Genomic DNA, 26,636 nt, shown 5'->3' on the forward strand with positions numbered 1-26,636 from the left:
TCATTGGAGGCGCCGGGTATCGATCCCGGTACCTCTCGCATGCTAAGCGAGCGCTCTACCATCTGAGCTACGCCCCCTGATGAAAGTCCATGCGAAATACACCTTTGGTTTCTGTTACATGAAGATTTATTTTTATATAAATTATAAATAAATGAATAAATTATTAACAATGTTATTAACTAACAAATTTATATCCAAAATACTTTATAATACATTAAATTTTAAATAAAAACAAAATATTTCATATCACCTAACACAGCATGTTGGTGGCGCCATCTAGTGGCTTCGGAGTAACTAAACATAATTTGTATTGCTTAGGTAAAATAATAGATGGCGTTACAATGAATAAAATAGTGTTTTATACAAAGTTTAAAAAACGTTTTCTTGCAGGTAGCCCGCCATTTTTATCACAAAGAAATGCGAATAGAGTTATTGAGAGAAGAATTATTATTTGACACAGTACATGTTACATTTCAACTCACATTCGACAATCGGGCCTTCACACTAGCTTCTTTGGCGATGACAAGAGAAGAAAAACATCTTCCAATCAGCGCATCTGTATTATTCGAAATATTTCCATTTTGTATTGTGTTTGGGTGAGTTATTTATATTTGGATTCTATTTTGATTTTATTTAAATAAAACCTTTTTTGTAATTTTCAAGAACGCGCCGCATTATAACGACAAATAAAAAAAAAAACAAATATTAAATGCCGCGAATTTATCGAATTCCTTTTTTGAATTTTCACAATTTAAATAAAATTAACTTCATACATAATCAATAATTAGGTACTAAGTTATATTTTTTTGAAATCTTCTCCGTGTGAGAAGAGGCCTTTATTCAGCAGTGGCCACTTATAAGCTTTTAATGTGATATTTTTATATTTAAATTTTTTTATATTTCAGCTCAGACATGGTTGTCCGAAGTATCGGTAACTCACTGATGGTGATACTACCAGATCTTGTTGGGAAGAAGATCACGAACTGGTTCGACCTGGTGCGACCGCTAATTGCCTTCAAATTCCAAACTGTGAGTTTATTTATTTATCATACGTAAGTTTACATAAGGTAGGTAGGTATTACCTACAAATTTTAGATAGATATATACATATAGGTGCTTTTTGAATTATTTAGAGGTCTCCCAAATCACGAAATCTTACAATTTCCCCAAGTCGTTTACTAAGCGTGGGGATTATGGCAAATCATAGTTCGGCAGTGGCAGTGGCCATATTCCAATTATTAATGGTGGTGAAATAGATGGTTGCTTACCTACCTGGTGTACTTTAGATAAAGCTATCTGGGCCTACCTAGGGAAAATTATCCAATGTCTTCTTCTGCCTTAGGCGAGGTGACCGAGGTGAGAGGTAGTTTCAGATAGCTACTGCCTTAAGACCACCCCGTTCAAATAAAAACGGTACTACTTATGAAAGTTCAACAACCAACGATGCCTACGAAAATCCATTAAATAAGTTCTAAACCCAAGCATGTACATGTACAAATACTACTTACTTTAGTAAATATATACCTCCTCTATAGATAGTAATTACTCAAATAGACACGGATTAAACCGTAATTGGGTTTGTACAAAGTACCTACCTACGTGAAGATTTGGAGAGGGTCGTTGACCTCATGTTTTCGTTGATATAAATTTAGAAATAAGGGATGGAATTTCACCGGTAAAGCAGTACTTAAGTCCTTACGCGGTACTTTTAGACAAGACCAAGTCTTGCGTATCTGTGTAAATAATTCTCAGAGGATTTATTAGACATTAGACAAAAATACCAAAATTCTAAATATATATTATATTCTCAGAAGATTTATTAGATAAACAAATTCCAAAATTCTGATACCTATAAGTACCTAAGTTCCTGAGAAGTTAGTGGGATTGGATTATCTATCCTCTAGTGATTTGTTGTGTTGTGTACTATATCACCACACTTCACACTTTGAAATTTATTTGTTTGGATGTTTGTCCGTCAATAACGCTAAAACTACTGAACGGATTTTGATGAAAGCTATACAGACAGGGTATGAGCTGATTTGGGTGATAGGATAATATTTTTCTAACGGGAACGCGGGCAAAGCCGCTGACTGAAGCTATTGTGTAAATAATTTTTAAGCATAAATTGACAACTTTTTTGATAGAACATTGATTGGTGATTTTCTGGCGTACTTAGTAATAGCTGCCAATATGTTTTTGTATCTGATTTATTTCTTGTATATTTTCACTTATAATATTGACATGTTTTGTAATTCATGTTTGATTGTGTATTAGAGTTTACTTTATTCTACTATCATATAATTTTAAATAAACACGTATATGATAAACATAAGCCTTTCCATGTCTCAGATCCTGAACCGCACGAATAATATCTTCGAGCTGGTGACGGTGGAAGCCGTGATGCATGAGAAGGCACCAGACAAGCGGAATGAACTGTTGCGGCTGTCCGATGAGACTGAGGCTGCTACTGATAAGAACTTGAGGCTTAAAGGTATGTTTACCGGTGATGTTTTTAGTGTAATCAATGCTATGATTCAATTGACTAACTAATTATTATCTACGATTAGGTAATATACTGTCTCATATTATTTTAACTAAGTATGTACGTATCTTACATTGTTTTGGTTTTATTCTTAAATAATATCGTGAGTTTCTTATCGAAATATTTAATTATCATTTTGTTTTTTAATACTCGCTAACGCCCATGTCATTACTTATCGGATGTTCCAAACTAACTTTGTACGCTAATCTACTGACATGTAAATCAATACCGTACTTCATAAAAATTTATTAGTGATCTAATTTAAATCATCAGTTATTTAAAAGGAGTCTGGAATAGTGTCTAGTATATTGCAATTGGCTCACCCCTTATTATATGAATCTTATAAAACAAATGGTGAAAAGTAGGTGTACATTGTATATCAAGCAACGTGCCGTAATGTGCAGCTCACAGCCTACCCTTTCGGGGATATCATTTCACCATTGCATATAATTTAAATCAATACAATAAAAATATTCTATACCCCAAAAAATCTATCAAACACACTAAAGATGTAATTTTTACGCTATTTAAACACGACCTACATCAAAACCCATGACCCAGAACCCATGGCATCCACCCATCAAATGGCCCAAAGATTCCAATCTGACAGTTGAACAAACTTGATTCGAACCCACGTCACGCGGAGCCACAGCTTCTTAATTGAATTTACTTGGATGGAGTACGTGTCGTTGAGGCTTCCCACATTGTTGATATACAGTAGGGCTACTCCGGTTCTCGAACGCGAAGTTTCGTTTAATCTTTGGCCGTAGACTTTTTTGATTTACTAATAGAATTACTAGAAATAAAGTTCAATTTTTAATTTCATATCAAAGCCTAATTATTTATCTTCATTTCATTCGTTCATTTTTGTTAACGAAAGTTCACAATAAATAGAATTTTAATTGGAAACTGCGAAGTTTTTTCGTTCGTTGGACCAGGAAGTTCAGAATGCGAGTTGCTTTTTTTAGAATAATAGTAAAAATAGCCTCTTTAGTATATTGGTCCCTGTATTCCGTAACTTTATCTGGTCCTAATGTGAATTAGAGCAACGATTCAAAATAAATTCTCAGTAGTCGCCAGTTATAACACGAGGAGTGCTCTGAGGAATTGTTTGGTCTGATACCTGCCGCGTTTTTTCGGTACTTCTATCTTTATCATATAGATTTCCGCCTCGCACAGCAAAACTTTGGAATGAGCTGTCGTCGGCGGTATTTCCGAACTGATACGACCTTCAAACCTTCAAGAATAGCTCGTGTTTCTCCTCGGGTGGATACTCATCCATGGGCAGCGAAAATCGCTTACCCTCAGGTGATCCATCAGCTCGTTTGCCCCCTATTATACAAGAAACAGTTGTCTAGATTTTATACAGAGTATGGCAAAAAGGCTTGTCCTTATTAATAAGTAGTATTGAATGCAAAATCATCCAGAAAAATTGGATTGTTAAATTACTTAGAGGTAATATTCCCTTCATGTAAAGTAAAATAATAAAACTCCTTGACATTTAATTAAATTAAACTGAAAATGAAAAGTTTGAATTTGATTAGTTCTCGATCCTCGACTGTCAACGTGTCATGATTGGCTGGCTGAATTAATAACGACCAATCAAATCCCTTGACGTTTGTAACTGACACGTATTAAATGTTGACACCTCGTTGATTGGTCGTTCAGAAAACGATCGCTAAACTTGTGTAGTGGAAATTAATTTGGTGAGCGTTTGGTACTCTTGGAGTTTTCAGTTCTCGAGTGGTTATTTTTTTAATTTTTTTCTTTTACCACGTATTACTAAAGTACCGCATAGATTGGCTTAGCAAAAGGGTTAGAATGTCTTGTTTTGTTTCAAAAGTTTTGTTTCCACCAAAGATGTTCTATGCTACCTTGCTGTAAATTCGTTTGGCTTCCACCAATAAAATTCATTGGTGATAGCTTAGCACAGGTAGAATCGGACTCAGCTAAGCTATGTTTGTTATATGGAAAAATACTAATAGATACATCTATACATCGCATACTTGAGCTGCGCATCTTCCTCGCACAGCTGCAAAGCTTAGTATTAGTGGAGACGGTCACGTAGTTTCACAGCTTACCTATTACATTTTCGTAGCATAGCTACATATCACATCTCTTAGGATAAGATACTTTAGACTGAACTTTAGCCCTAAAGATTAAAACATTGGAATATTTAAAAGAGATTTAAGAACCTTCCATTCGAAATCCTGGGTATCAAAACTCCCAATGATAAATTAGATAAATAGTTAGTATATTCTTACTACTAAACATCTACATTAGTCTAGCTCCTTTCAAAGTAATCCAACAAAAATCTTACTTAAAACCAGCACACAAAATGTAGTAGATACGAGTACAAAATATTGTACGAAAAATAGAAAAAAAAACCTTCAGAAACTTTTTACTAATTCAGTGAAACAAAATTGTAAAATATAATATTTCAAACGCTAAGCGAAGTGGCTGCCACCGCAGTGTCACTTGACAACTTTCATAATACCAACCAAATGTATTTTCATACTTTTCATAGACTGCATTTTCTACTTTACCCTCTAAAAGTTAAAGTGCAGTTTCATTTGTGTTAGTTCTTTTAGCAAGAATAGTTAAACTATTATTATTTATGAGATCTGTTGAGAGTTTTTACGTTATCTAGCCCCGACAGGAGAGAAATGTAGACAGCACTTAATAAACCTGAGAATAGTTGTTAGATTTTTGACACAACCACTTAAAACATTCAGGCCCACTAGGGAACAACACTATCTGGTACTTACATACAAACGACGATTGGCCCTACTGACTCTATGCATCTTTCGTTTGCCCAACCACTCCTCACAATTAATAGGTATACATATAGAATTTTACCTAGTTTAGGCATTCAATTTAGGACATCTTGTTAGGGCTAGATTGTTAGAGGGCTTAGTACAAGTTTCTTGTACGTTTAACGAGATCGAAACGAGAGCGCGTTCGGCGCTCTGATTGGTTGGTTCATTGCAGCCGGCCAATCACATCGCGGAACGCGCTCTCGTTTAGTATTCTGTGACTAAGGGTACTGAAAACAGATACAAGTAGGTACCGATACCAATTTAGTTATAATATTCAAGTTAATCCATTATATTTATCTATAGGTATGTATAGTTTATAATTTCGATCTTAATGTTTCCACACGTGTTGAATTATTACTACAAAACTGTCCCAATATCGAAATTCTAATCAGTAAATTTCGTGAAACCAATATCCACAGTCACTCCGAATCTAGTGGGCAGTCAGTAGGGAAATTTAAAATTGAGAAAGTTTTAGCAATCGCATCGAAACCACAATTCCTCATTTCACATGGACGACTCTCATAACTTAAACAAACTCAATTAGAATATAATTTACCGCGGTTACCAGATTGAAAAATTAATCTTGCCTTTTTCCGACAAACTTGGAGATGTCTAAACTGACCAACAGAGAGATATACTAAGTTTTCCTGGTAATAAATTACCTGTAATTGACATCTTAGGAGAGTGTCAAACCTTCAAATGTTTAGGTTGATTTAAAAAAATCTATGTAGAATTTTGGTAGCATTCCGCAAGCAAAACTTGCAATTTTTTTTATGATATAAGCCGGTAAACAAGCCTACAGATCAGGTGATGGTAAGCAGTTGCCGCCGCCCATGGACATCCGAAACACCAGAAGCGTTACAAGTGCGTTGCTTTTGGGGTTTAGGAATTTATGGGATGTTGAGGGATTGGGATGGGAGGTAATTAGACCTCACATACACAACGCAAGTTGTTCGACGTCGGTTTTCTGTGAGGCCGCGGTACCACTCTTGGTCTCTGAGCCGGCCTATTCGTGCCGTACCATGGCTCTCGCGACACTCAAGTATAACATAAGAACTTTAAATTATACCTTAAATGAATCGATCTCAATTCTGTTATTATCCATACCATTGATGATTTTGAAACATAAAACTACAATGATATCGGTCTCAAAGAAGAACCAATAAAGAAGATACCAATACAAAATGTCCCACTGACACCAAATGCAATGTTCCAGGCTTGCCACGCAAGAAGCGCTTTGCGTATGATGGAAGAGCGTTACCTGATACTATTAATTTACATCTTAAAGGTAGAGGAGATATCCTAGCACGGAGTGTAGCTGTAAACAGAACAGAAGCACTAGATACTTCATATAAAGCACTAATCTTTCTTAATGCAACTGTAAATATTTCTACATCAACAGCAATCTGTATCGCACTAAATTACTTAGGACCTTCCACAAATATCACTTTATCCTTAGTAGGAAATACTTTGTTATGTAAAAAGCACTTCTGAACACATTTTTTGAAGATTTCTTTTTGCTTTACAAGTCTTTCAATGTTTGTCCATGTCTATTTTTAGACGTCAATCTATTTCATCAAATATTTGTAGACTTGAGTGAGGTTTATGCAAAGTCCACGGTCGTAAACTTCTCGCTTTGAATATTAAATTAGGTACTTAAGTGGGAGATCAGGAAACGCTTTGCGTATTATTATCCTATTACCTTGAAAAATATGTTTGTTTTGCAAAAATATTTTGTTCACTTACTTAATAATGTTTTAATAGATTACGTTTAAAGAGGATCCCTTTTTAGTAAAGTAATTTCTATCAGTGTTTATTCTTGTATCTCCTACATCACTCCTATTCTTTCTAGATCAACATGTTTCTCCATCACCATTATCATCGACCTTTCCTAAAACCCATGTTCTCATTCAGGTCAAATGATCTACATGGACAACTGGCGAATGATGATGTACCTTGGCACCCCCGTAATGCCGGACCTGGCTGCTCTAGTATCCACGGGCCTCTACATCAACGATCTCTCAATGCATGACTTCAGCAGGTACGGATACAATAAATGAATTACTTTCACTTCACGCGATGTAAAGTGGAAAGGAAATGGAGCAATTATTGTAATGAGTGAAAGGGTGTAACTGTTGGTATATGATACACAATAATGGTTAAACAAAGATCTTAATGATGTCCCATAAAAACCTAGTTAGCAGTTTTAGTATACTTATCTATTTTAAGATTTTGATTACCAACAAAAATCTGTTGAAGGCAAATTCTCCGGTGACCACTCCCGCCTTGGGCGAGGCAAGAAGGAGTGTCGTACTTACTGACTAAAAACCACCCCGTTCACTACTCCTGTTTTTCGAGTCGGAATTTTGCCTTCATGGCGATTCATGTTTTAAAAATATTTATAACAATGTGAAAGTAGACAATAGTATGTCCTAAAAGTAAAGTATAGAAATGCTAGTTATCTTGTCTCTAACATAGTATGTAATAAAGTCTATTCATTAAAATGCAGTGGATAAAATATCTAACCCTGATTAAACTAATTCCAGAGACCTAATGTTAGCGGGAACTCAGCAATCAGTGGAGCTAAAACTAGCGTTGGACCAAGAACAGCAGAAGAGTAAAAAGCTAGAAGAATCAATGAGGAAACTGGACGAGGAGATGAAGAGGACTGATGAGCTGCTGTACCAGATGATACCGAAACAGGTCGCAGACAGGCTGCGGAATGGAGAGAATCCTATTGACACGTGTGAGGTAAGTCAAACAATACCTTTAGACAGTTAATCCGTGATCATGGCGCTAGCAACAGTGCCGAAATATCGGAAACTCACCAAAGTGAATAAACATGGTAAATATCCCGTCATAAGTTCTAATAATACCTTTAGAAATAGATTTTTGTAAGGGTCTTGTGTCGTGTCTTGCAAGGGTTGAACGTTTTGCAGTCTTGTCACGTTTTTGTAACTACGTCTTGTTTTTTCCGCTGAATTCATAGGACCCTTATACAAATATGAACTATTTTGATGTTGTCACACAAATTCTGTTAACGTTACTTTGCACAAAAACGACTGACATCGCGTCCATTCTCAATTATTGCGGCTAGATTTGAGCTACTTGAGGTTTATAGATATATTACCTATATGTTTTAGTATTTGTATATAAAATTTGTGTAAAAATGTACACTAGAGCACTGGCCGACAAACAGCCATTTTTAATTTTATAAATGCTTTGACAATCAAAGGTGTATTCCTGGTCTATTTGAAATAAATAATTTTGACGTTGACTTTGTACATTCTGCAAACGATATTTCTTTCAGTTCCTCCGTATAATTTTTAGTCCCTTGAGCACTCAGTAACAAAATATAGGAAAGAGAAAAAGCTTAGTGAACGAGATCGATGACTAAATCCGAATTGTACATTGAAGAGAGGCTCTTGGCCTTTAGGGATTTACACCCATTGAGTTGAGCGGCTATAAAAAATGAAAGGTCACGTTTGCCATCCGATATTTCAAATTTACTGAAAAACGTTAAATAAAAATCTTTTACTATTTTTTGGCTTGTAAATAATTAATAATTGTCTGCTTCAACTAGTTTCGTTATTAATTATTAATGTTATAAATGCCTTTTGGGTATAACCTAAAAGCTGCAAGCATTAATACCTAGTTCGCATTACACTAGTATTTTAGTACAGCAGTACATAGTAGCACGCTAAAGCCAATAGCTTCGAGCTTCTGTCCCAAAATTGAAGCGAGAGAGAGCTCGCTACTTGACTACTATATACTCGCTACTTGACTAAACTAATAGCGTAGAGTGCGAACAAGGCATAAGGGACTAACAAGCAGTAAGAAAGAAAAAATCCTTTGACCTAGTTGTGGTCTCCACGCTGTTTGCCAAGCGTGGATATCTTAGCAAATCCCCTATTATTCTGCAGTGATGGGCGTCTTCCAATTGTTAGGGATTAATCAGCCATGGCTGTTACAATTGTGAGATATTTTCAGACCCCTTAATATTACTGCTGTTTCTTTAGTTTCATTTTGCTAAATACAACAATAATACTTAATTTGATCAAAACTATTGGTAAGGTATTTAAGGATCTACTGAAGGTAGAGATTGTTTTACATAAGTTTGGAAATATGTATCGTATCTATTAAGAGATGCTATAACGTGTGTCAAAAACATCTTCAAGCTATTGTCCAGAAAATATCCGATATTACCTGAAGCCCATTGTGTTATGATATGATGTAAGGTAACTATGTAATATGATCAAGTTATTCAATATCTACGTATCGATACCTGTCCGTCCTTCCGGAATTTACCTTGGAAACCTTTATTATTTTGACTAAAAGGGATCGTGATAATATAATTACAAAGATATTATGATTATTCACACTGTGGTAGGTGCCTAGTACCTGTAGTAAGCACCTTGTTTCATAATCGTTTTTAATTAATGTTAGAAAATAATTATATAATAACAAACTTTTATATTTTTCCTCCTAATTACTTACCTAGAGTCGTTATCTCGCTATCTAGTTCAACATGAATAATAAAGTCTACACTTTTACAGAATATTTAGTTGGGACGAAAAATAATAAAAAATGTTTAACTATGTACCTATCAACTAAAATAAAGAAAGAAAAGAATTGGCTGCTTTAGCAGCCAAATTAACGACCGTTATGGTAAAGTTTAATACAGACCTACTAAACTATAGGTATTTTTTTTTTGCAAAAAAAAACATAACTAATCACACATCTCACATCAAATTTACCGAAACTGCCAACGCAAATTGAACTCTATCACCTTGAATTTAAAAAACACAATTTTCAAAAGTAATTTGCTAAACTTTGGTAGGGTTAAAGTAAAGAAAGAAAGGAAATAAACATAATATTATTTCAGTATTTAGTGCAAAAAAAAATAATTCAACCGACTTCCCAAAAGAGAATCTCTGTTTGACCTGTATGTATTTGTGCGCGATTATCTCACGATCGACCGAACCGATTTTGATGTAGCTTTCAGAAAAGTATTGGTTACACTTAGGAACAGGTTTTAGTATATTAACCGACTTCAAAAAGAGAAGGTTGAAGTTAGCTTTTTTAAACGAAGCTTACTGAAAATTGTCTAGCTAACTTTACCACCACACCTACGCAATTTTAATAAGTTTGATGCCTCAGGGCGAAAAGAGAATATGAATAGACAAAGAGAGATGGAATATATGTATACTATTTTATTCTTCCAGCATTTTGAGAGAGAATTGAAGTAAAATCCCTACGTCACAGATACATTAGTACTCGTTGAGTAGAATATGAAATTTCATTGCGTGTAAAATGATTAATGTACTAGGATCTGTAGGGAGTTGAGCGTAGGGCTTTAGTTATATTATATTAAGACATGTTTGAATTGAACGGATTCACGCCTCGTGTGGAATACTAAACCTTCTTCTTATGTGAATCAAATAATCTATTGATCTTAGATCTGTAATTCTATAAATTCTTTAGCAATGAATAAAACTGCTCCCGGTAATTGTTGTAACTCGCTGACTCGCTAATGGTTAGCATCACATTAGCCCACGATTAATGATTTTATCAATTTTCCCATGTTAAGTTACTTCATTAAAAATGGTGACGCCGATGTTTGCCTCAAGTCGAAGCTTCAAGTTCAAGGGTTGACCTTCAAATGATACCTCTGCCTACCCCATTAGAGAACTTAGTCGTGTCAAATCAAAACAGAGTATCATCAAATAAGTTTGTCGTTTGCTGTGGGGGCACAAAGCCTGTACAAACATGAGACCGTGCCTTCAGCGTCGCAGATGAGATAAACGATAACTTCGCTAAAACAACTCTATGCTCAAGTTTACCCATTTATTGGATTGAAATAACGGTTAAAGTTTAACGGTTTAGCTGGCGGTATTGTGGTCTTGTTTAAAGTAGTTATTGTTTAGTTATTAATACTTGAAATTAATTAATTTTAGTATTTTCTTACTAGATGTTCGACAGCGTCTCGATTCTGTTCTCCGACGTGGTGACGTTCACGGAGATCTGTTCCCGCATCACTCCCATGGAGGTGGTGTCCATGCTGAACGCCATGTACTCCATCTTCGACACCCTCACTGAGAGGAACAGGGTTTATAAGGTATGTTTAGTGACATCTTTAACCAATTTCATCATCATCATCAATAGCCTTTAAGTGGCCACTGCTGGCCAAAGGCCTCTTCTCGCACGGAGAAAGTTTGAGCATTAATCACCACGCTTGCTCAATGCAGGTTGGCGATTTCAAACTTATAATTAGAAATTATAAGCCGATGTTTCCTTACGATGTATCCTTCACCGTTTGTCAGTGGTGTCTAAATAATCTTAGAAATACATATAACTCGGAAAAAGTCACATTGACACTTGCCGTTGGTAGGTTTCGAACCGGCACTTTCATGCTTGAGAAGCGGGCGTCTTAAAGCATCGGGTCACCACGACGTTTTATTTTAATTGTCCATTTCATCATAAGTCTATTGATTGCTTGTGTTCTTTAATGAATGCAAACAATTTACGCTTATCTTCATAGTCACTATAATTTTCACGATATTCAGATTTTAGTGCTACTCTTTCCGTTTATTTTTAAATAACTATTGAAACTTTACCCCAAGAGGCATTGGTCGGTCATAACCGGGCATTGAGAAGTATTCCCTCAAAATTCCAGGTGGAAACAATAGGCGATGCTTACATGGTGGTGTCAGGAGCTCCTGAGAAGGAAGATAACCACGCTGAGAAGGTCTGCGACATGGCCCTGGATATGGTTGACGCTATTACTGACTTGAAAGATCCAAGCACAGGTGAATAGAGCCAAGCCTTTCTTCTATTTGATTTTATACAAGTAACAACTAATTAAAAAGTACACAAACTACCCAAACACCTCATCTAGTTATTTAAGAGATTTACGTGTAAAAGAGTAACATTGTAACCTTTTTGCAAAATAAATATCATTTATCATTTACCACGTAAGGCTGAAATTAAGTCGATCTTAATCCAAACCTCTGGATCAGTCCAAGTTTTTAAGAGAAATTCAAAAAGAAACTAATTTTGGCAGATTCAATATTCTTACACTAACCTCCTACATGGTTACAAGTATGGTGACAACAAGACTTAAGTTACTCACATATCCCCTTCTTAATTCCAGGATCCCACCTCTCAATCAGGGTAGGAGTACACTCAGGGGCAGTGGTAGCTGGTATCGTAGGGCTGAAGATGCCTCGGTACTGTCTCTTCGGAGACTCGGTGAACACTGCTTCACGGATGGAGTCTACTTCAGAGGCTATGAGGATACACATCTCGCAGACCACGCAGGAACTGCTGTCACCTTCGTATATGGTGACTGAGAGAGGAGAGATACAGGTTAAAGGGAAAGGTAAGTGGTGGTTGTAGATTAATTTGATTTGAGTCCTGAAATTAGAATACTTTTTAAAGTTAAATATGTTTTGATAACTAGTATCTGGTAAACATAGTGAATATGTCCTTGCTGATAGAAAATGCAATATTTTTAGAAAACCAAAATGTTGTTTTGTTAAGTTTCCTTAGCTCTTTGTTCTCCTTATATGTTCAAAAATTATTAGTACGTTACGTACGTTACTTACAAAGTATTTAATTATAATGAATTTTCTTTTTCATTTAAAAATATCTATGCAACGTTTATTATAAAAACTAAACTAACTATTACAGGTGCAATGAAAACATACTGGCTAGAAGGTCGAGAATCGCGTCCATCGCTAACTAAAGTCATATCACCACAACTGACTCCTGGCACAGAACTAGAATGGGAGAGAGCAGCTGACGTCAGAGACAGTATCGCAGAACATTCAGCCCAACAAATGAACAATAAGGAACCAAATTCTTTAAGAACACAGAATTCTGAGAACCATCTTCCAAACGCCGTGAACTCTGGACCTAATTCTTTAGTAAATTCTTCTTCTGGGAATCTAATGACGGTGCAGAACAATGCTGGAAATAGAACCTCTCAGATATCGAATGCACCCACGACAACGATGACGTCACCAGTTGAAGAGAGGAGGATGTACTCTCCTGTGACGTTTCAAGATGTTGCTAGACGGAGTATAGCTAATTCGCCTAATAGGTCGGAGAGGGAACGAGGTGAGATGGCTTTCTTCTAAGATATTACGCCTTTCCTATCTCCCTTTTTGTCGTTCCTTATTAAGTTAAGGCGGGGCTGATTTTAAACTAACAGACAATTATCTAATGTTGAGAATTATCTCCCAGGAAGTCAGAAAAATCTTGTGATTCTTACATTACTTTTAAAAATCTAAAATGTTTATTACAGAATCAAGATCAAATTCAACGAGTGCAGCTGGAATGTGGACTGATGCTGAATCTGTAGATCCTGCGAGAACTATAGACAGTCTCAATTCTTCGATCTGGTAATCTTTCTTTCTACATATTCTATCTTCATCTTTCATATTATTTAAGTCTTCAAAAACAATATTCACTTTAAATTCATCATTTCTTTCTAGCACACTTTTCGTCATTTTATTTATGTTTGCCTTATTATAATAATTGTAATTGATTTTGTTCTTAAGTTACAGTTCAACATCGCCTTGCAGAGTAGGGACTGCACCACAACCTAAAGAAAGAGACACTGATAATGTGATTGATACTGTAAGTTGTTTGAAATTGAATGTACGTGTTATATGAAATTGAATGTAGGTGGCCTTTATAAGTGAAATCTTCTGTTTTAATAGTTGTCTCTAAGATATTCCTAGGTCGGGCAAAGTATTGCTGGGCTTTTTTCGTATTTTCGAAAATTTCTCAGTAGTAGCACGGAGTCTGGAAATGTGCCCGGAATATGGCAATAGGCTCACCACCTATTACATGGGACTGTAGTGGCATTACATGCCATAATGTGCACCTCTGCCTACCCCTTCAGGGATTAAAGGCGTGAAGATATCTCTAAGATATTCATTTTGTTTTCTGCTGTAAAAGACACACACACTTATCTAGGCCATCTGATAATAATTTTAAAATGGTGTTAGTGAAATACATTGATAATAATTTTTGCATGTTGTATTTTTACAATGTTTTATTCTTATGCTTCTCTATTTAACTTTGATATTGCTAATGGTTTTACCATTGGTTTCTGAATGGTTGACTATCTATCCTTTGGTCATAGCATTTTTAAATCGATCACCTTTCAGAAACCAAACTTTCGCTTAAGTAGATTTCAATTGCTGCAACATTTCGGTGGTGGGTCATAGTATTTGGTGGTGGATTGATACGTTCAAGTTGTAGATCAAATAGTTTGACCGCTGGAATGTTCTAGATATCGTTAACTAGCCCGAGGCTAACGTTTGGGTGCTTCACGCTAATTCAACAGTGCGTTGCGCGTATATCTCCTACGCGTTCAGCCCCGCCTGCTATAGGGGACTCTTACTCCACTCTCAGACCTGAGACTGCGTCGTCTACAGCCAAACATAGTGGAGATGAAATAGGTAAGCGAGGTTTTGGAATATTTGATGATAGAAAGTTCTGGAGAGAAGTTCTAAGCGTTTTTTAATATCAAGTTAAAGTTACGGATTAGAAAATTGTTGCTAGGATTGAAGATAACCTTTTTGGAAACGTTAAGATGATAGGCTCAGAGACAGAAAAAGATTTGGCTAGATAGCAAGATGATTAAAACAAACCCAACCAACTTCTTTAAAACCTAGTCCTAATAAATACAATCCTAATGGATAATTTTCTTCAGAAACAGACACGGAATACCAGGACGCCCACAATGATATGAACCAAGTACCTCATCTATGCGCCCAAGAATCTACGGAAACCCACCCAAAGCCTGGCAAAGTTGGTAGATTCAAGGCGCGGATAGCTCCAGGGCACAATAAAACTTGCACCACACACAAGATTCCTAGAGAATTCTCCAATAAAGAGAAGCAACAGCCTCAAGGTCAAATCCATCCCCATGGTCACCACCATACCAAGAATGTTAATCACCATCAATGCTGTGGAGCTTTCGGCAATCCCCACGTCAGACATAAAAATAATTCTAGTTGTCATCTTATTTAAAAGCACCCTTATCCTCTAATTCGCTCGTCACGCCCTCTAGTTACAGAAAAAAAAATAGTTTTTTTAATATTTTGGGTATCTGTACTATTTTCGGATATATTATATTTCTTTTCAATTAAGCACCTGTATTATTGTTATTTTTTATGTTGTCCCTATAACTTCCAAAGCAAATCTGGTATATATTTTAAAGGAGGGTTTGACGGGTTTTTTAATGTGTATTTAGTATCAAAATCAGAATAATTAATATCAGTATTTTTAAAAGATTTATTGCATTAATTAGCTCGGCCTAACGACATGACATGTATCGTTTTTAAAGCTCATTTTTACAAATTCACTCTAGTCCATAGAACAAATTTTGTAATCGTTATTTTAATACAATAGAAAAATGCAACTTAGCTGTAGGATATTATCTTTATAATAAAAAATGTACTTAATTTATTTTTATAAGCATCACAATATTTTAATTATTGAGAATTATTCATCATAAAGTAAATTATCATAAGATAAATAAATTTTTGGACATTTGCAAAGAATGTATAGAAAATTTTAGTACCTATCATGAGAAAAATATTTAGCTTTGTCTAGTACATATTTAATAGATCTCAGACGAATACATCCCAAAAATAATTCCAAAGATTACTTATTAAAAAGAAAAAAAAATACAAGTTATGAGCTTTACACTATGACAATAGAAAAATAAACGTAAAAAATAAAATAATATATCAATATATTTGAAGTCGTTTGACGACGGTTTTGGGATAAGAAGAAAATAGATAATATACCATAAACGTATTATAATAGAATATATTTTCGTGTAAACAAGAGCAGATGTTATATTTTATTGTACCTACTTTATATGTAATGTAGATAGCGTTACTTAGTAACTTTAAAAAAACATATTTTTTAGATTAAATTGGGCGTAGCTTATAAGTTCTAACCTTAATTTTTAATGTGTATTATTAGGCTCACTTTTTATTATTATTTTTTTATTAAAATAAGATGCTTTCAAATTCTTATTAGTAATTACCTAAAAAAATTGTATACGATTCGCTGTTAATAATTTGCTTCTCATTTTAAAAAAAAACACTCTTTATCTAAGATTAAATTGTTTTGTTTTTTGTAAATATGTAATGTACTTATATATTTAAAAATATTCGTAGCTACGCCCTAACTAGGCACAAATCGATGTACTTAGTATTTAAGTTTATTTTTGTTATTATAGCTATTTAAATAGATTTTATTTTGTATTACGTGTTAAAGAGATTATTTTAAGAAAATGTAATAGCACCTATCGTAATTTGTTTTACAATATTGTTTAAAATAGTATTGTAGTTAAAAATAGTACAATTGTTTTTTTCACTAAAATGCAAAAACTAGAGTAATTTTTATACATTTTCTTTCAGTTTTGTTTTTGTTATTATTGCTTATTCAATGTAATAGAAAAATTAAGAGATGTATAAGAAATATTTATACATCTTTTCTCAGATTTTTTTTTCTTAATTTTATTAGGTAAGTACCACTCAATGTTTTGTATGAAAAAAATATATCTATTTAAGAAAATTTTCAACAATAAATATTTCATAGCTGAATTTAAATGTGTAGCTGATTGTTGTGAGTCAATTAAATTATATCTATATCTACCTATCTAGTCGTTTTGAGATTATCCATGTTGTATCTAATTGTACCTACTTAATTATTACTTATAAATATTTTTTTATTATACAATAAAAAGTCACGTTTTTGTGTAGCTGTTAAGAACTTTAAATACTATCATTTTGTAAATAATAAATCTAACTATTATTAATTAAATAATATAAAAATGATTATTTTTTTTCTCAAAATAATATTGTTTGATCAAACATAAAATATATTGTGTAAGTTTTGCATTAGATTCTGTTAAATTATTGTGCTAGCTGGCGTTCTGCAGATTTTCCTTATTACGAGTTTGCTTTACGTTTAAAGTAATCGAAACGAGAGAGCGTTCGGTGCTCTGATTGGCTGGCTCGAATAAACCAACCAATCATAGCGTCGAACTACTACTAAACTATAACTAAGGGAAAGCTCATACTGCAAACTTTATTTACTATGATCTGACAAAGGGAAAGTATAACTAATAAAAGGAAAAGTAAGCGAAAATTTTATTTATTTACTAGCTTTTGCCCGCGACTTCGTTCGCGTGGAATAGTGACTTCCGGCAAATTTTTGGTTTTAACCACATAGTTCCCGATCTCGCGGGATCTCTTCAAATATGAGATGTGGAAGATATTCCAGGGAACTCTTCAAAAATCAACATAATGAGCTCTGCGTTTGAATTTAATAGATGTATACTCACTTATGGCATTGAAAAAATAGTTTAAAAACGGACTTAAACTAACTTAAAACTAAAGAAAGCTACGAATTACGAATTTATAACAATTAACCTTTTGACCGCCAGAGCATAAACGCTTCGCTGTGCCCTCCACGCCAAGCAACGAAAATAAAAATTAAAATAAAAATTCAACGAAATAACCCTGAAAATATTAGGGATTCCAAAATGTTATCGAATGTGTTTATTTTGTTTTTCTCTGTGATCTGTTTCTTGGCATCTATAGATGTCGGTGGCGCACAGGGCACGCTTGCGCATGACATCTATTCATGCCATTGGCGTTCAAAAGGTTAAAAAAGAAACTATATTACAACCTATCCTCTATGCTATAATAACCAAGCTTAAACTAAATAATTTAAAAGAAACGACTTAAATCTAATCTAATTAAAAAAAATTAGACTTACAATTTTATTAAAAAAACTAACTACAGTAACTACTAATAATCGATATCAAACTAAACCTACGTTAAATAGTTTAACCAAAAAACCAGGAAAACCCAACAAATAAACTTATTAATTGACAAATACAACGAAACCAATTTAGAATATACGAAACAGCAGGACCACTACAGACAAATAATCATACGACTGATAATACACTTTTTCTACGATAGTACCGAAGCGCTCGGCCGATACCCAACCAAATGAATGTAACGAAACCATAGCGCGATCTATTTCGATCCCAACGCCATCTATCGAGGATAAAGACAACTTGGATTATTTATTTATACTCCGTTCGGGCATTTTCTTTGTACTAAAAGTTTAATTATATTGATATTATTTTTTTCATACCTTTTTACTATTTATTTACTTTTTTCGATGAATTAAAACAATAACATGAACCGAAGTCGTGTAACGATCGACATAGAATTATCTATACTCCGTTAGAGCATTTTCTTTGTACTAAATGTTTTATTATATTGATATTATTTTTTTCATACCTTTTTACTATTTATTTACTTTTTTCGATAAATTAAAACAATAACATGAACCGAAGTCGTGTAACGATCGACATAGAATTATTTATAAATAATTTATTTCTTATTTTTATTTTTTGATTTTTGAAATAAAAATATATCTATGTCCTTTCTAAGGTTCTAAACTATATCTGTACCAAATTTCAACCAAATCCGTCAAATAGTTGCGGAGATTAATGGTATAAGCATAGAATGTTCGACGTGATTCTTTAATTTGACATAACTTTTTTATTTATGAACCGATTGACATGAAACAAACACTAAATGTAAATTTAAGCATCCCACAATATATTCGTGAAAACCGCATCCAACTCGGATCAGCCGTTTCTGAGATTAGCGCGCACAGACGAACAGACAAACAGACAAACAGACAAACAGACAAACAGACAAAAAAAAGTTAATTACATTTTTGGGTTCGACATCGACATAACAATAACCCCTGCTATTTTTTTTATTTTTATTTTCAATGTACAGACAGCACTTTTCTACGATTTTATTATATGTATAGATTGAACTTAATACAAACGAATTGTATAGGCGGACTTTCGAACATTCTTATAATCGTAATAAATATGTAGACACCTACCTATTTCATTTTATAGTGCAATACGTTTTATTTTATGTATACCTATTAATATATTATGTATATCGTATTTTGTTACTTTTAAGTATAGAAATTATATTTTATAATAAAAAAAAACTATTTGTTAATAAATTTACTTTTTCTGAAACTTGTAAAAAATATAGAAAATAACGATCTGTTATTTTTTTTGTTACTCGCAGCTTTTTGACATTTAGTTACCTCAAAAACCCACTGTTATACTTAGGTCATTTTTACTGACATTTTCGAAGATGTATTGTTGTACTTATTGTTAATAATTATTATAATTAGTTAATGACACACCAGACATAATATTTTAATTGTAAAATGTTTGATGGTTACCATAATGTTTAATTTAGTTGCCAAACAATGTGAATCTCACTTTCGTGGTATTAAAAATGCATCAAAGTGTTTGTTTCGTTTTATTTTTCATCCCATAACCAAACTAAAATGCTAACTGAATACGAATGCTAGTTTAAAGCTGAAAATTCATGAAAAAATATTTTCATATAGTGTGGCCCGGTGGTTTAAGGCCGCGTTTCTACCGACGCGGAGCGGGGCGGAGAGGAGTTTAGAGGTGCACGAATTGACCAATCACTATGCTCGAAATCTCTGCTCCGCTTCAATGGAACAGCATGATTGGTCAATTCGTGCACCGCTAAGCTCCTCTTCGCGCCGCTCCGCGTCAGTGGAAACGCGCCCTAAAACGCCCGCTTCTCATACATGAGAGTGTGGGTTCGAAACCTATCAACAACAAAAACCAATGTGACTTTTTCCGAGCAAGAACAATCCAGGGGGGGGGGGGCAAACAGGAGAGATTGCCGAAATGTAGAGCCTTACACAAAAATAGTTGGAACATAATTTATCTCTATTGACATGATTAAAATTTCACGTCATATTAGATAATAAAAAATTGTATTTTCTTCTTGAGTGTGGACCAGGGACAGGATATTCTGAGCGGCGGTTGGTAGTTCGTTAGGTTAGGTTTGTGTTAGGTTTGGGTTAGGGTTGGATTTAGGTAAGGTTTGGTTTAGATTTGGGTTAGGTTTGGGTTAGGTTTGGGTTAGGTTTGGGTTAGGTTTGGGTTAGGTTTGGGTTAGGTTTGGGTTAGGTTTGGGTTAGGTTTGGGTTAGGTTTGGGTTAGGTTTGGGTTAGGTTTGGGTTAGGTTTGGGTTAGGTTTGGGTTAGGTTTGGGTTAGGTTTGGGTTAGGTTTGGGTTCGGTTGAGTTAGGTTTGGGTTAGGTTTGGGTTCGGTTGAGTTAGGTTTGGGTTTGTCGACCTCGCCTGACCTGACCTAACCTAACCTAAACCTAACCCGAATCTAAACCAAACCTTACCTAAATCCAACCCTAACCCAAACCTAACACAAACCTAAACCTAAACCTGAACCTAACCCAAACCTAACCCGAACCTAACCCGAACCTAACCCAAACCTAACCCGAACCTAACCCGAACCTAACCCAAACCTAACCCGAACCTAACCCGAACCTAACCCGAACCTAACCCGAACCTAACCCGAACCTAACCCGAACCTAACCCGAACCTAACCCGAACCTAACCCGAACCTAACCCGAACCTAACCCGAACCTAACCCGAACCTAACCCAAACCTAACCCAAACCTAACCCAAACCTAACCCAAACCTAACCCAAACCTAACCCAAATCTAACCCAAACCTAACCCAAACCTAACCCAAACCTAACCCAAACCTAACCTAAACCTAACCCAAACCTAACCCAAACCTAACCCAAACCTAACCTAAACCTAACCCAAACCTAACCCAAACCTAACCCAAATCTAAACCAAACCTTACCTAAATCCAACCCCAACCCAAACCTAACACAAACCTAAACCTAAACCTGAAACCACGACGTAGAAAGGATAAAGTGTGTACATATATTGTTTTACCCGGAGCGGAGAAACAGCTGGATCGGGCCCTGTATCGACTTGTATGTACTTTCTAAGATTATTCAGACACCACTGACAAATAGTAAAGGAAAACATCGTGTAAAAGCCCAGCATGAAATCGCCAACCCGCATTAAGCAAGTGTGATGATTAATGCTCAAGCCTTCTCCGTGCGAGAAAAGGCCTTCGGTCAGCAGTGGCCACTTATCCACCACTTCGGCTGATGACGAAATTCACACCAAATTTTTGAAAATTTCTAGGTATGGCAATTGCAATTGTTCCCGTTTGGTATTAGGTAAACCTAGGCACACATTTTATACATCGGACCATAGTATCATTTAGCTTATGGCTATAGTAATTCGCATAATGACTATAGTAACAATAAATGTTCGTTAGTTTTTTTTTTTATGGAACACACCGGTAATCGAGCAGACGTATCACTTGAAACACCAGAGGCGTTGCCGGCCAAGTGCGTTGCCGGCCTTTTGGGGGTTAGGAATCTTTCATTAGTCTCGCCAAAACTCGAAAATACTGGACCGATTTTGCTAATTTTGGTCTTGAATTATTTTTAGAAGTCTAGGGAAGATTTAAAAGGTCAGAAAAGGACGTTGAAGGCGGCACTAATTTTGCCAGGTCAGCTAGTCAAAAATAAAACGAAGGAATCGAATTTTTCACGATTTATTTAAGAACCGGTACAGTCTTAACAATAAAACAATGTAATTAATACTATAGTTATTATATGTATAATACATTAAATGAAAGTAAACAGCGTACGTAACTAATGTATGAACAATAAGGAAACAGACGGAAGTTTCATAACTTTTTATGAAGACAATACTGTTTTAATGTTTTCCTGACACACCTACTTAGGCTTGATATCCAACCAATTAGAATTCCTATCCTAATAGGCCCTGCCTTGTCTATATACAGATCATGACGAGGCATTAATTTGTAAGAATATTGACAGAATCAGAATACTAATTTAACATTCATGAACACAAAAAACGTATTAAAGTGTTAAAGCTTAATTCTTTATTACAAAAATAATCTCATTTAATACATTAAACAGCTAAAACAACAATCTTAAAGATACCCATTATACACCATAATTTACTCGAAACTCAACTCAGTTCCCTTCAAGTGTTGCTCGGCCCACTCGTCGAATCTTCGCGACAGATCGTCCGACATATAGTTCTTCCAATCTCCAATTTCCCCTTTCCTAATAAATCTTAAATCTGTGGACTCCAAATAGCTGACGCCGAAAGATTTTTCCAAGATGGCTTCCAAGTTGACAGCTCTGTTGGTCTTCATGTTTTGGAAGGACAGATGGTCACAAAGCTTGTCCACCTGGGTGTCGGTAAGTTCCTTGTTCAGGAAGTGAGCAGTTCGTCTGACCACAGACGGCAGATCATGCTTCATCTCTTCAAATTTGATGAAGAGAACATTCGGGTCGTGACGTCGATTCCAGAAACCTGGGTAATACAAGAAAATAAATAAGATAAATAGGAAATAAAAATGGTACACGCCGATAAACGAGCAGACGTTTCACCTGATGGTAAGCAATCGCCGCCGCTCATGGAAACACCAGAGGCGTTACAAGTGCGTTGCCGGCCTTTCGGGGGTTAGGACTTTAAGGGGTTTTGGGGAATTGGGAAGATCGGGAAGGTGGGAATTGGTCCTCCAGTAACCCCAGTCATACAACGAAACACAACGCAAGCGTTGTTTCACGTTGGTTTTCGGTGAGGCCATGGTATCACTCCGGTCGAGCCGGCCCATTCGTGCCGAAGCATGGCTCTCCCACACTTAAAGTTTCCAAGAGACATAAATTAGCAAGATCTTACCAAGTATGTGATTCCAGACGGGTCCGAATGGCGCACGGTCTCTCATGAAGAGATCGCAGAACTCTTCAAATGTCCCCTTGAGCCCATGCACCAGGGTGCAGTAGTGGTAGTAGGATACCACCATATCCTTTGGATTCCGGGACGTGTATATCACCTGTATAATCAATGATAAACAGTTTCAGATAGATTTGATTGGAATCAAATTTTTTTATGGGAATTTGTTGTGAGGTATGATGAGGCTCCATGATTTTTTTTAATGATAAAAGCCGGTATATGATCATCCGGTTCACCTCATTGTAAGCAATCGCCGCCACTCATGTCGGGTATTGGGAACCTCACTCACACAACGAAATATAACGCTAGCATTGCTTCACGTCGGTTTCTTGTGAGGCCGTGGTATCACTCCGGTCAAGCTGGTCCATTCGTACCGAAGCATGGCTCTACTACACTTAAACGATTAAGCACGCCTGTCTATAAGCAACACACCTATAAATTCACTAAGTTAATTTATATAATCACAACATAACCGGTCTTTCATTAAGGTAGTAGAAGCTAAGGACAGGACAGTAAGTCATTGACAGCTACCATACATACAGTTAGCTCGACTGAGCTAACAGTGTTACTATATCGCTTAACGCAAAAAGACCATTTTCGACACAGTCGCAATTGGCAATGCTAGTTACTATTTGTACCTTTTCAATGGTTTCTAAAACCTACCTTAGGCTTTGCAGATCCATCATCATTCTCGATACCAACAGGCAACAGGTCCCAGGGCAGATGGCTGCGGATGTAGCGAGGGAATGGCAGACGATGCTTCACCAGGTCCACCGATGTGCCTTGCACCGACTCCTTGTGCCAGGTGGAGTGACCAGCCACCATGATGCAAGACAATTCCACTAGCGGACATCTTATCTAGAAGTAGGGAGAGAGCTTACGGTTGTTTTCATTATCATTTGAAAGTTACCATCGATCACCATGTATATTTTAACAATGTTAATGATCGGATGTTTAAAGAGGCCCCTAATGGAAGGTCATCCTCACTCTATCCATCAATCTTAAATTATATATAGGTGACTGATAATTTTATTAATGACCAATATTTAAGCAAGTGACTGTACCTATGATTACAAACAACTTTCCCAAAGAAACTTTATTTGTATACTCATTATTTTTATTTTTATCACAAAAAAGGTTCATATTTCCGCAGGTGGATACCTATAGGGATCAAAAATCTTCTGATAATAGAATAAGTGTACACTGTACTTACTTGTTGCAACGACTTAGCTCCCTCGTAATCTAAATCGTGTCCGATAAGCCACACCATCTCCTGAGCCCATGTCGAACCTGAACAGGGAAACAATCTTGAGAGACAGTATACTTGTGCAGGATCCTAATGATAGTATTGAATCCTTACCTTTTGAATCAGCGTAAGCGTATTTAGGTATATTTTATAAGTATAAAAGCATAGCGAATAATAATTACTTTTGCAATAGTTACTCAGTTTATGAATAATAGGATAGGATGCAAATTAATTATTATTTAATCAGCTTACGTAACTGTTTGACGAGGAACTCAACTAGTTTCGCAGACTTGTGTCGCGGAATACTGCAATGCATATGTTTCTACCATGGCTCGAAACTATTCGAGTACCTCATGAAACAGTTAGGAACGTGAGTAAGCCGCTAACATAATAATTAATTTAGTATGTCACACGAAAGTTACAATAAAATAGGATGACTATATTATTATTTAATTATTATGTTATCGTTACTGCGATTTACTGTAATTAGGAAATTTCACCTAAAAACCCTACTTCAAATAAGGTAGAACTACTCACCAGTTCGAGGATAAGAACACATCCAGACATCGGAGTCTCGCACCTCCATGTCCAGGATATCCTGTCCGATGGTCATGTAGTCAGCGGGCAGGATCACCCTGCCAGGGTTGATCTCCACCATGCAATCCTTCTTCTCGAACATCCTATCCAACAGATCACCTGTCTCGGGATCCAACTTCGAAAAAGTCAACATTGGTTTCGTTTTCATTTTGAAAGAAAATCTGAAGAATCTTTACTTTTTGCACAGGACTTTTCGTGAGACGTCCAATGCGTGCCCTCAACGGAAGTATTGTGATTGCGTGGTGCATCACTGCATCGCGTTTCCCTCGCCCGTTGCAGAAAGCCGACTACTTTCTACCGATAGGGTAGCCAGTAATGGCCGCATGCACAATAGGACAATTACGAAATCGTATCCATAGTAAGCGTAACAAGCAAATTGCTAGAAACGAGAGCATCACGGTTGGTTTCATTGAAAACGTTTCATTAAAAGTATCGGTGTACTCCAGTTGTACTTGATAACCTGCTATTTAATAGTTAATTAATCTGCAAATGTCGTACATCGTTGCAATTCGATTAAGAGGGCGTTTAGTTCAGTATATGTGCTAATTTGGTTAAACACTCAATGTTTTGTGCCTGTCTACATGTTTATTGTGTAAGGTTTGACGAGGTGCTACTTAAATACCTACCTACATATATATATCCTACTAGCGGACCCCGCGAGCTTTGTTTCGCCTTGAAAATTGTCGACGCATATACAATGTGATAGGGGCGGGACTTCTAACCCGTTAAGGCTGAGTACTACATCTAATTTTATCGACAAAAAATATAATATGGGGGGTTGAACCACTAATTGAAAATATTGAAAAATAGTGATTTTTTCGGTAAGAATAATTAACAAATGATTTTTTTCTCACCAAAACATTATCAAACATATGAAAAAAGTAATGAATTAGTTAGCCAAGGTTATTAGCTACCGTTTATCGTTTTTTTTTTGTTTCTACGACGCATACAACCTTTGATATCAAAAAAAGTAAAAAAAATATTAAAACAGCCATAATTTTTAGGGGAGGGGATTCGACCCCTTCGACCCAGGACTTTTGTCGATAAAATTAGATGTAGTATTCAGCCTTAACGGGTTAGAAGTCTCGCCCCTATCACATTGTATATTAATTGTTTGGTACATAAGAACCTTCCCCTAACAATAATAAACCGAACAAACAAGAATTAGCGAATTCGGTTCAGCTGTTCTAGAGATTTGCGCTTAGCAACACATTCTACGATTCATTTTTATATTATAAAAGTAGCAAACACAGCGAACTCCGTTTCGCTACCAATGATTTTCCCTGTTTTCCTGCTTTTCTCTTGCATTTTTCTTTAATTTTAGAAACCTTTCCAACGAATGCAAAACCGTGGAAATCGGTTCGTGTGTTCTGGAGTTATATCCTCAGAAAGGAAAATCGACTTATTTTTATATTAAAGAAAGAAAATATGTTTTATCTAGACACCACTAAATCAATAGATACCAATCGTTTTCACTCCACTGAAAGGGTTTGTAAACAATATCTTTCTAGCATTGTCACCCTAGCAACACTTTGCAAAACCAACCGAGCCGGTTGAGCTTTACTAGCTTTTATTTTCATTGGAACTTACCACCTGACTTGTTAGCTACAAGTAATAGTAATACTAGTGTTCAACTTGACTGT

The 26,636-nt window shown here is 35.6% G+C and overlaps 2 protein-coding genes and 1 non-coding gene across 8 annotated transcripts in view; 1 reads left to right on the forward strand and 2 right to left on the reverse strand.

The window, feature by feature from the left end:
- Nucleotides 1-19,763, forward strand: part of LOC118270635 (soluble guanylate cyclase 88E) — a 110,534-nt gene extending 90,771 nt beyond the window's left edge. The window contains exons 4-16 of one of the 6 annotated variants that reach the window (XM_035586322.2): nucleotides 391-596; nucleotides 906-1,029; nucleotides 2,350-2,491; nucleotides 7,276-7,402; nucleotides 7,908-8,112; nucleotides 11,333-11,479; nucleotides 12,038-12,170; nucleotides 12,515-12,742; nucleotides 13,054-13,482; nucleotides 13,670-13,766; nucleotides 13,926-14,004; nucleotides 14,666-14,834; nucleotides 15,095-19,763. In XM_035586322.2, coding sequence (XP_035442215.2) covers nucleotides 391-596; nucleotides 906-1,029; nucleotides 2,350-2,491; nucleotides 7,276-7,402; nucleotides 7,908-8,112; nucleotides 11,333-11,479; nucleotides 12,038-12,170; nucleotides 12,515-12,742; nucleotides 13,054-13,482; nucleotides 13,670-13,766; nucleotides 13,926-14,004; nucleotides 14,666-14,834; nucleotides 15,095-15,408 — 2,400 coding nt within the window. In that variant the 3' untranslated portion in view covers nucleotides 15,409-19,763. Of the gene's footprint in view, nucleotides 1-390; nucleotides 597-905; nucleotides 1,030-2,349; nucleotides 2,492-7,275; nucleotides 7,403-7,907; nucleotides 8,113-11,332; nucleotides 11,480-12,037; nucleotides 12,171-12,514; nucleotides 12,743-13,053; nucleotides 13,483-13,669; nucleotides 13,767-13,925; nucleotides 14,005-14,665; nucleotides 14,835-15,088 lie in introns of all 6 variants that reach the window. The other 5 variants (XM_050698037.1, XM_035586325.2, XM_035586323.2 and 2 more) reach the window with 5 other exon arrangements.
- On the reverse strand, nucleotides 5-77 carry Trnaa-agc (transfer RNA alanine (anticodon AGC)). The gene has a single exon. It is a non-coding gene; the product is annotated as a tRNA-Ala (tRNA).
- Nucleotides 19,764-22,264: 2,501 nt separating the features above from the next.
- On the reverse strand, nucleotides 22,265-25,234 carry LOC118270549 (luciferin sulfotransferase-like). Its single transcript, XM_035586162.2, has 5 exons — nucleotides 24,934-25,234; nucleotides 24,364-24,440; nucleotides 23,814-24,008; nucleotides 23,097-23,250; nucleotides 22,265-22,727 (listed from the first exon to the last, which is right to left on the reverse strand). The coding sequence occupies exons 1-5, from the start codon at nucleotides 25,139-25,141 to the stop codon at nucleotides 22,366-22,368; spliced, it is 996 nt and encodes a 331-aa protein (XP_035442055.2). The 5' UTR covers nucleotides 25,142-25,234; the 3' UTR covers nucleotides 22,265-22,365.
- Nucleotides 25,235-26,636: the final 1,402 nt, after the last annotated feature.

The sequence above is a fragment of the Spodoptera frugiperda genome, chromosome 13, assembly GCF_023101765.2.
Source record: "Spodoptera frugiperda isolate SF20-4 chromosome 13, AGI-APGP_CSIRO_Sfru_2.0, whole genome shotgun sequence".
Lineage (NCBI taxonomy): Eukaryota > Metazoa > Arthropoda > Insecta > Lepidoptera > Noctuidae > Spodoptera > Spodoptera frugiperda.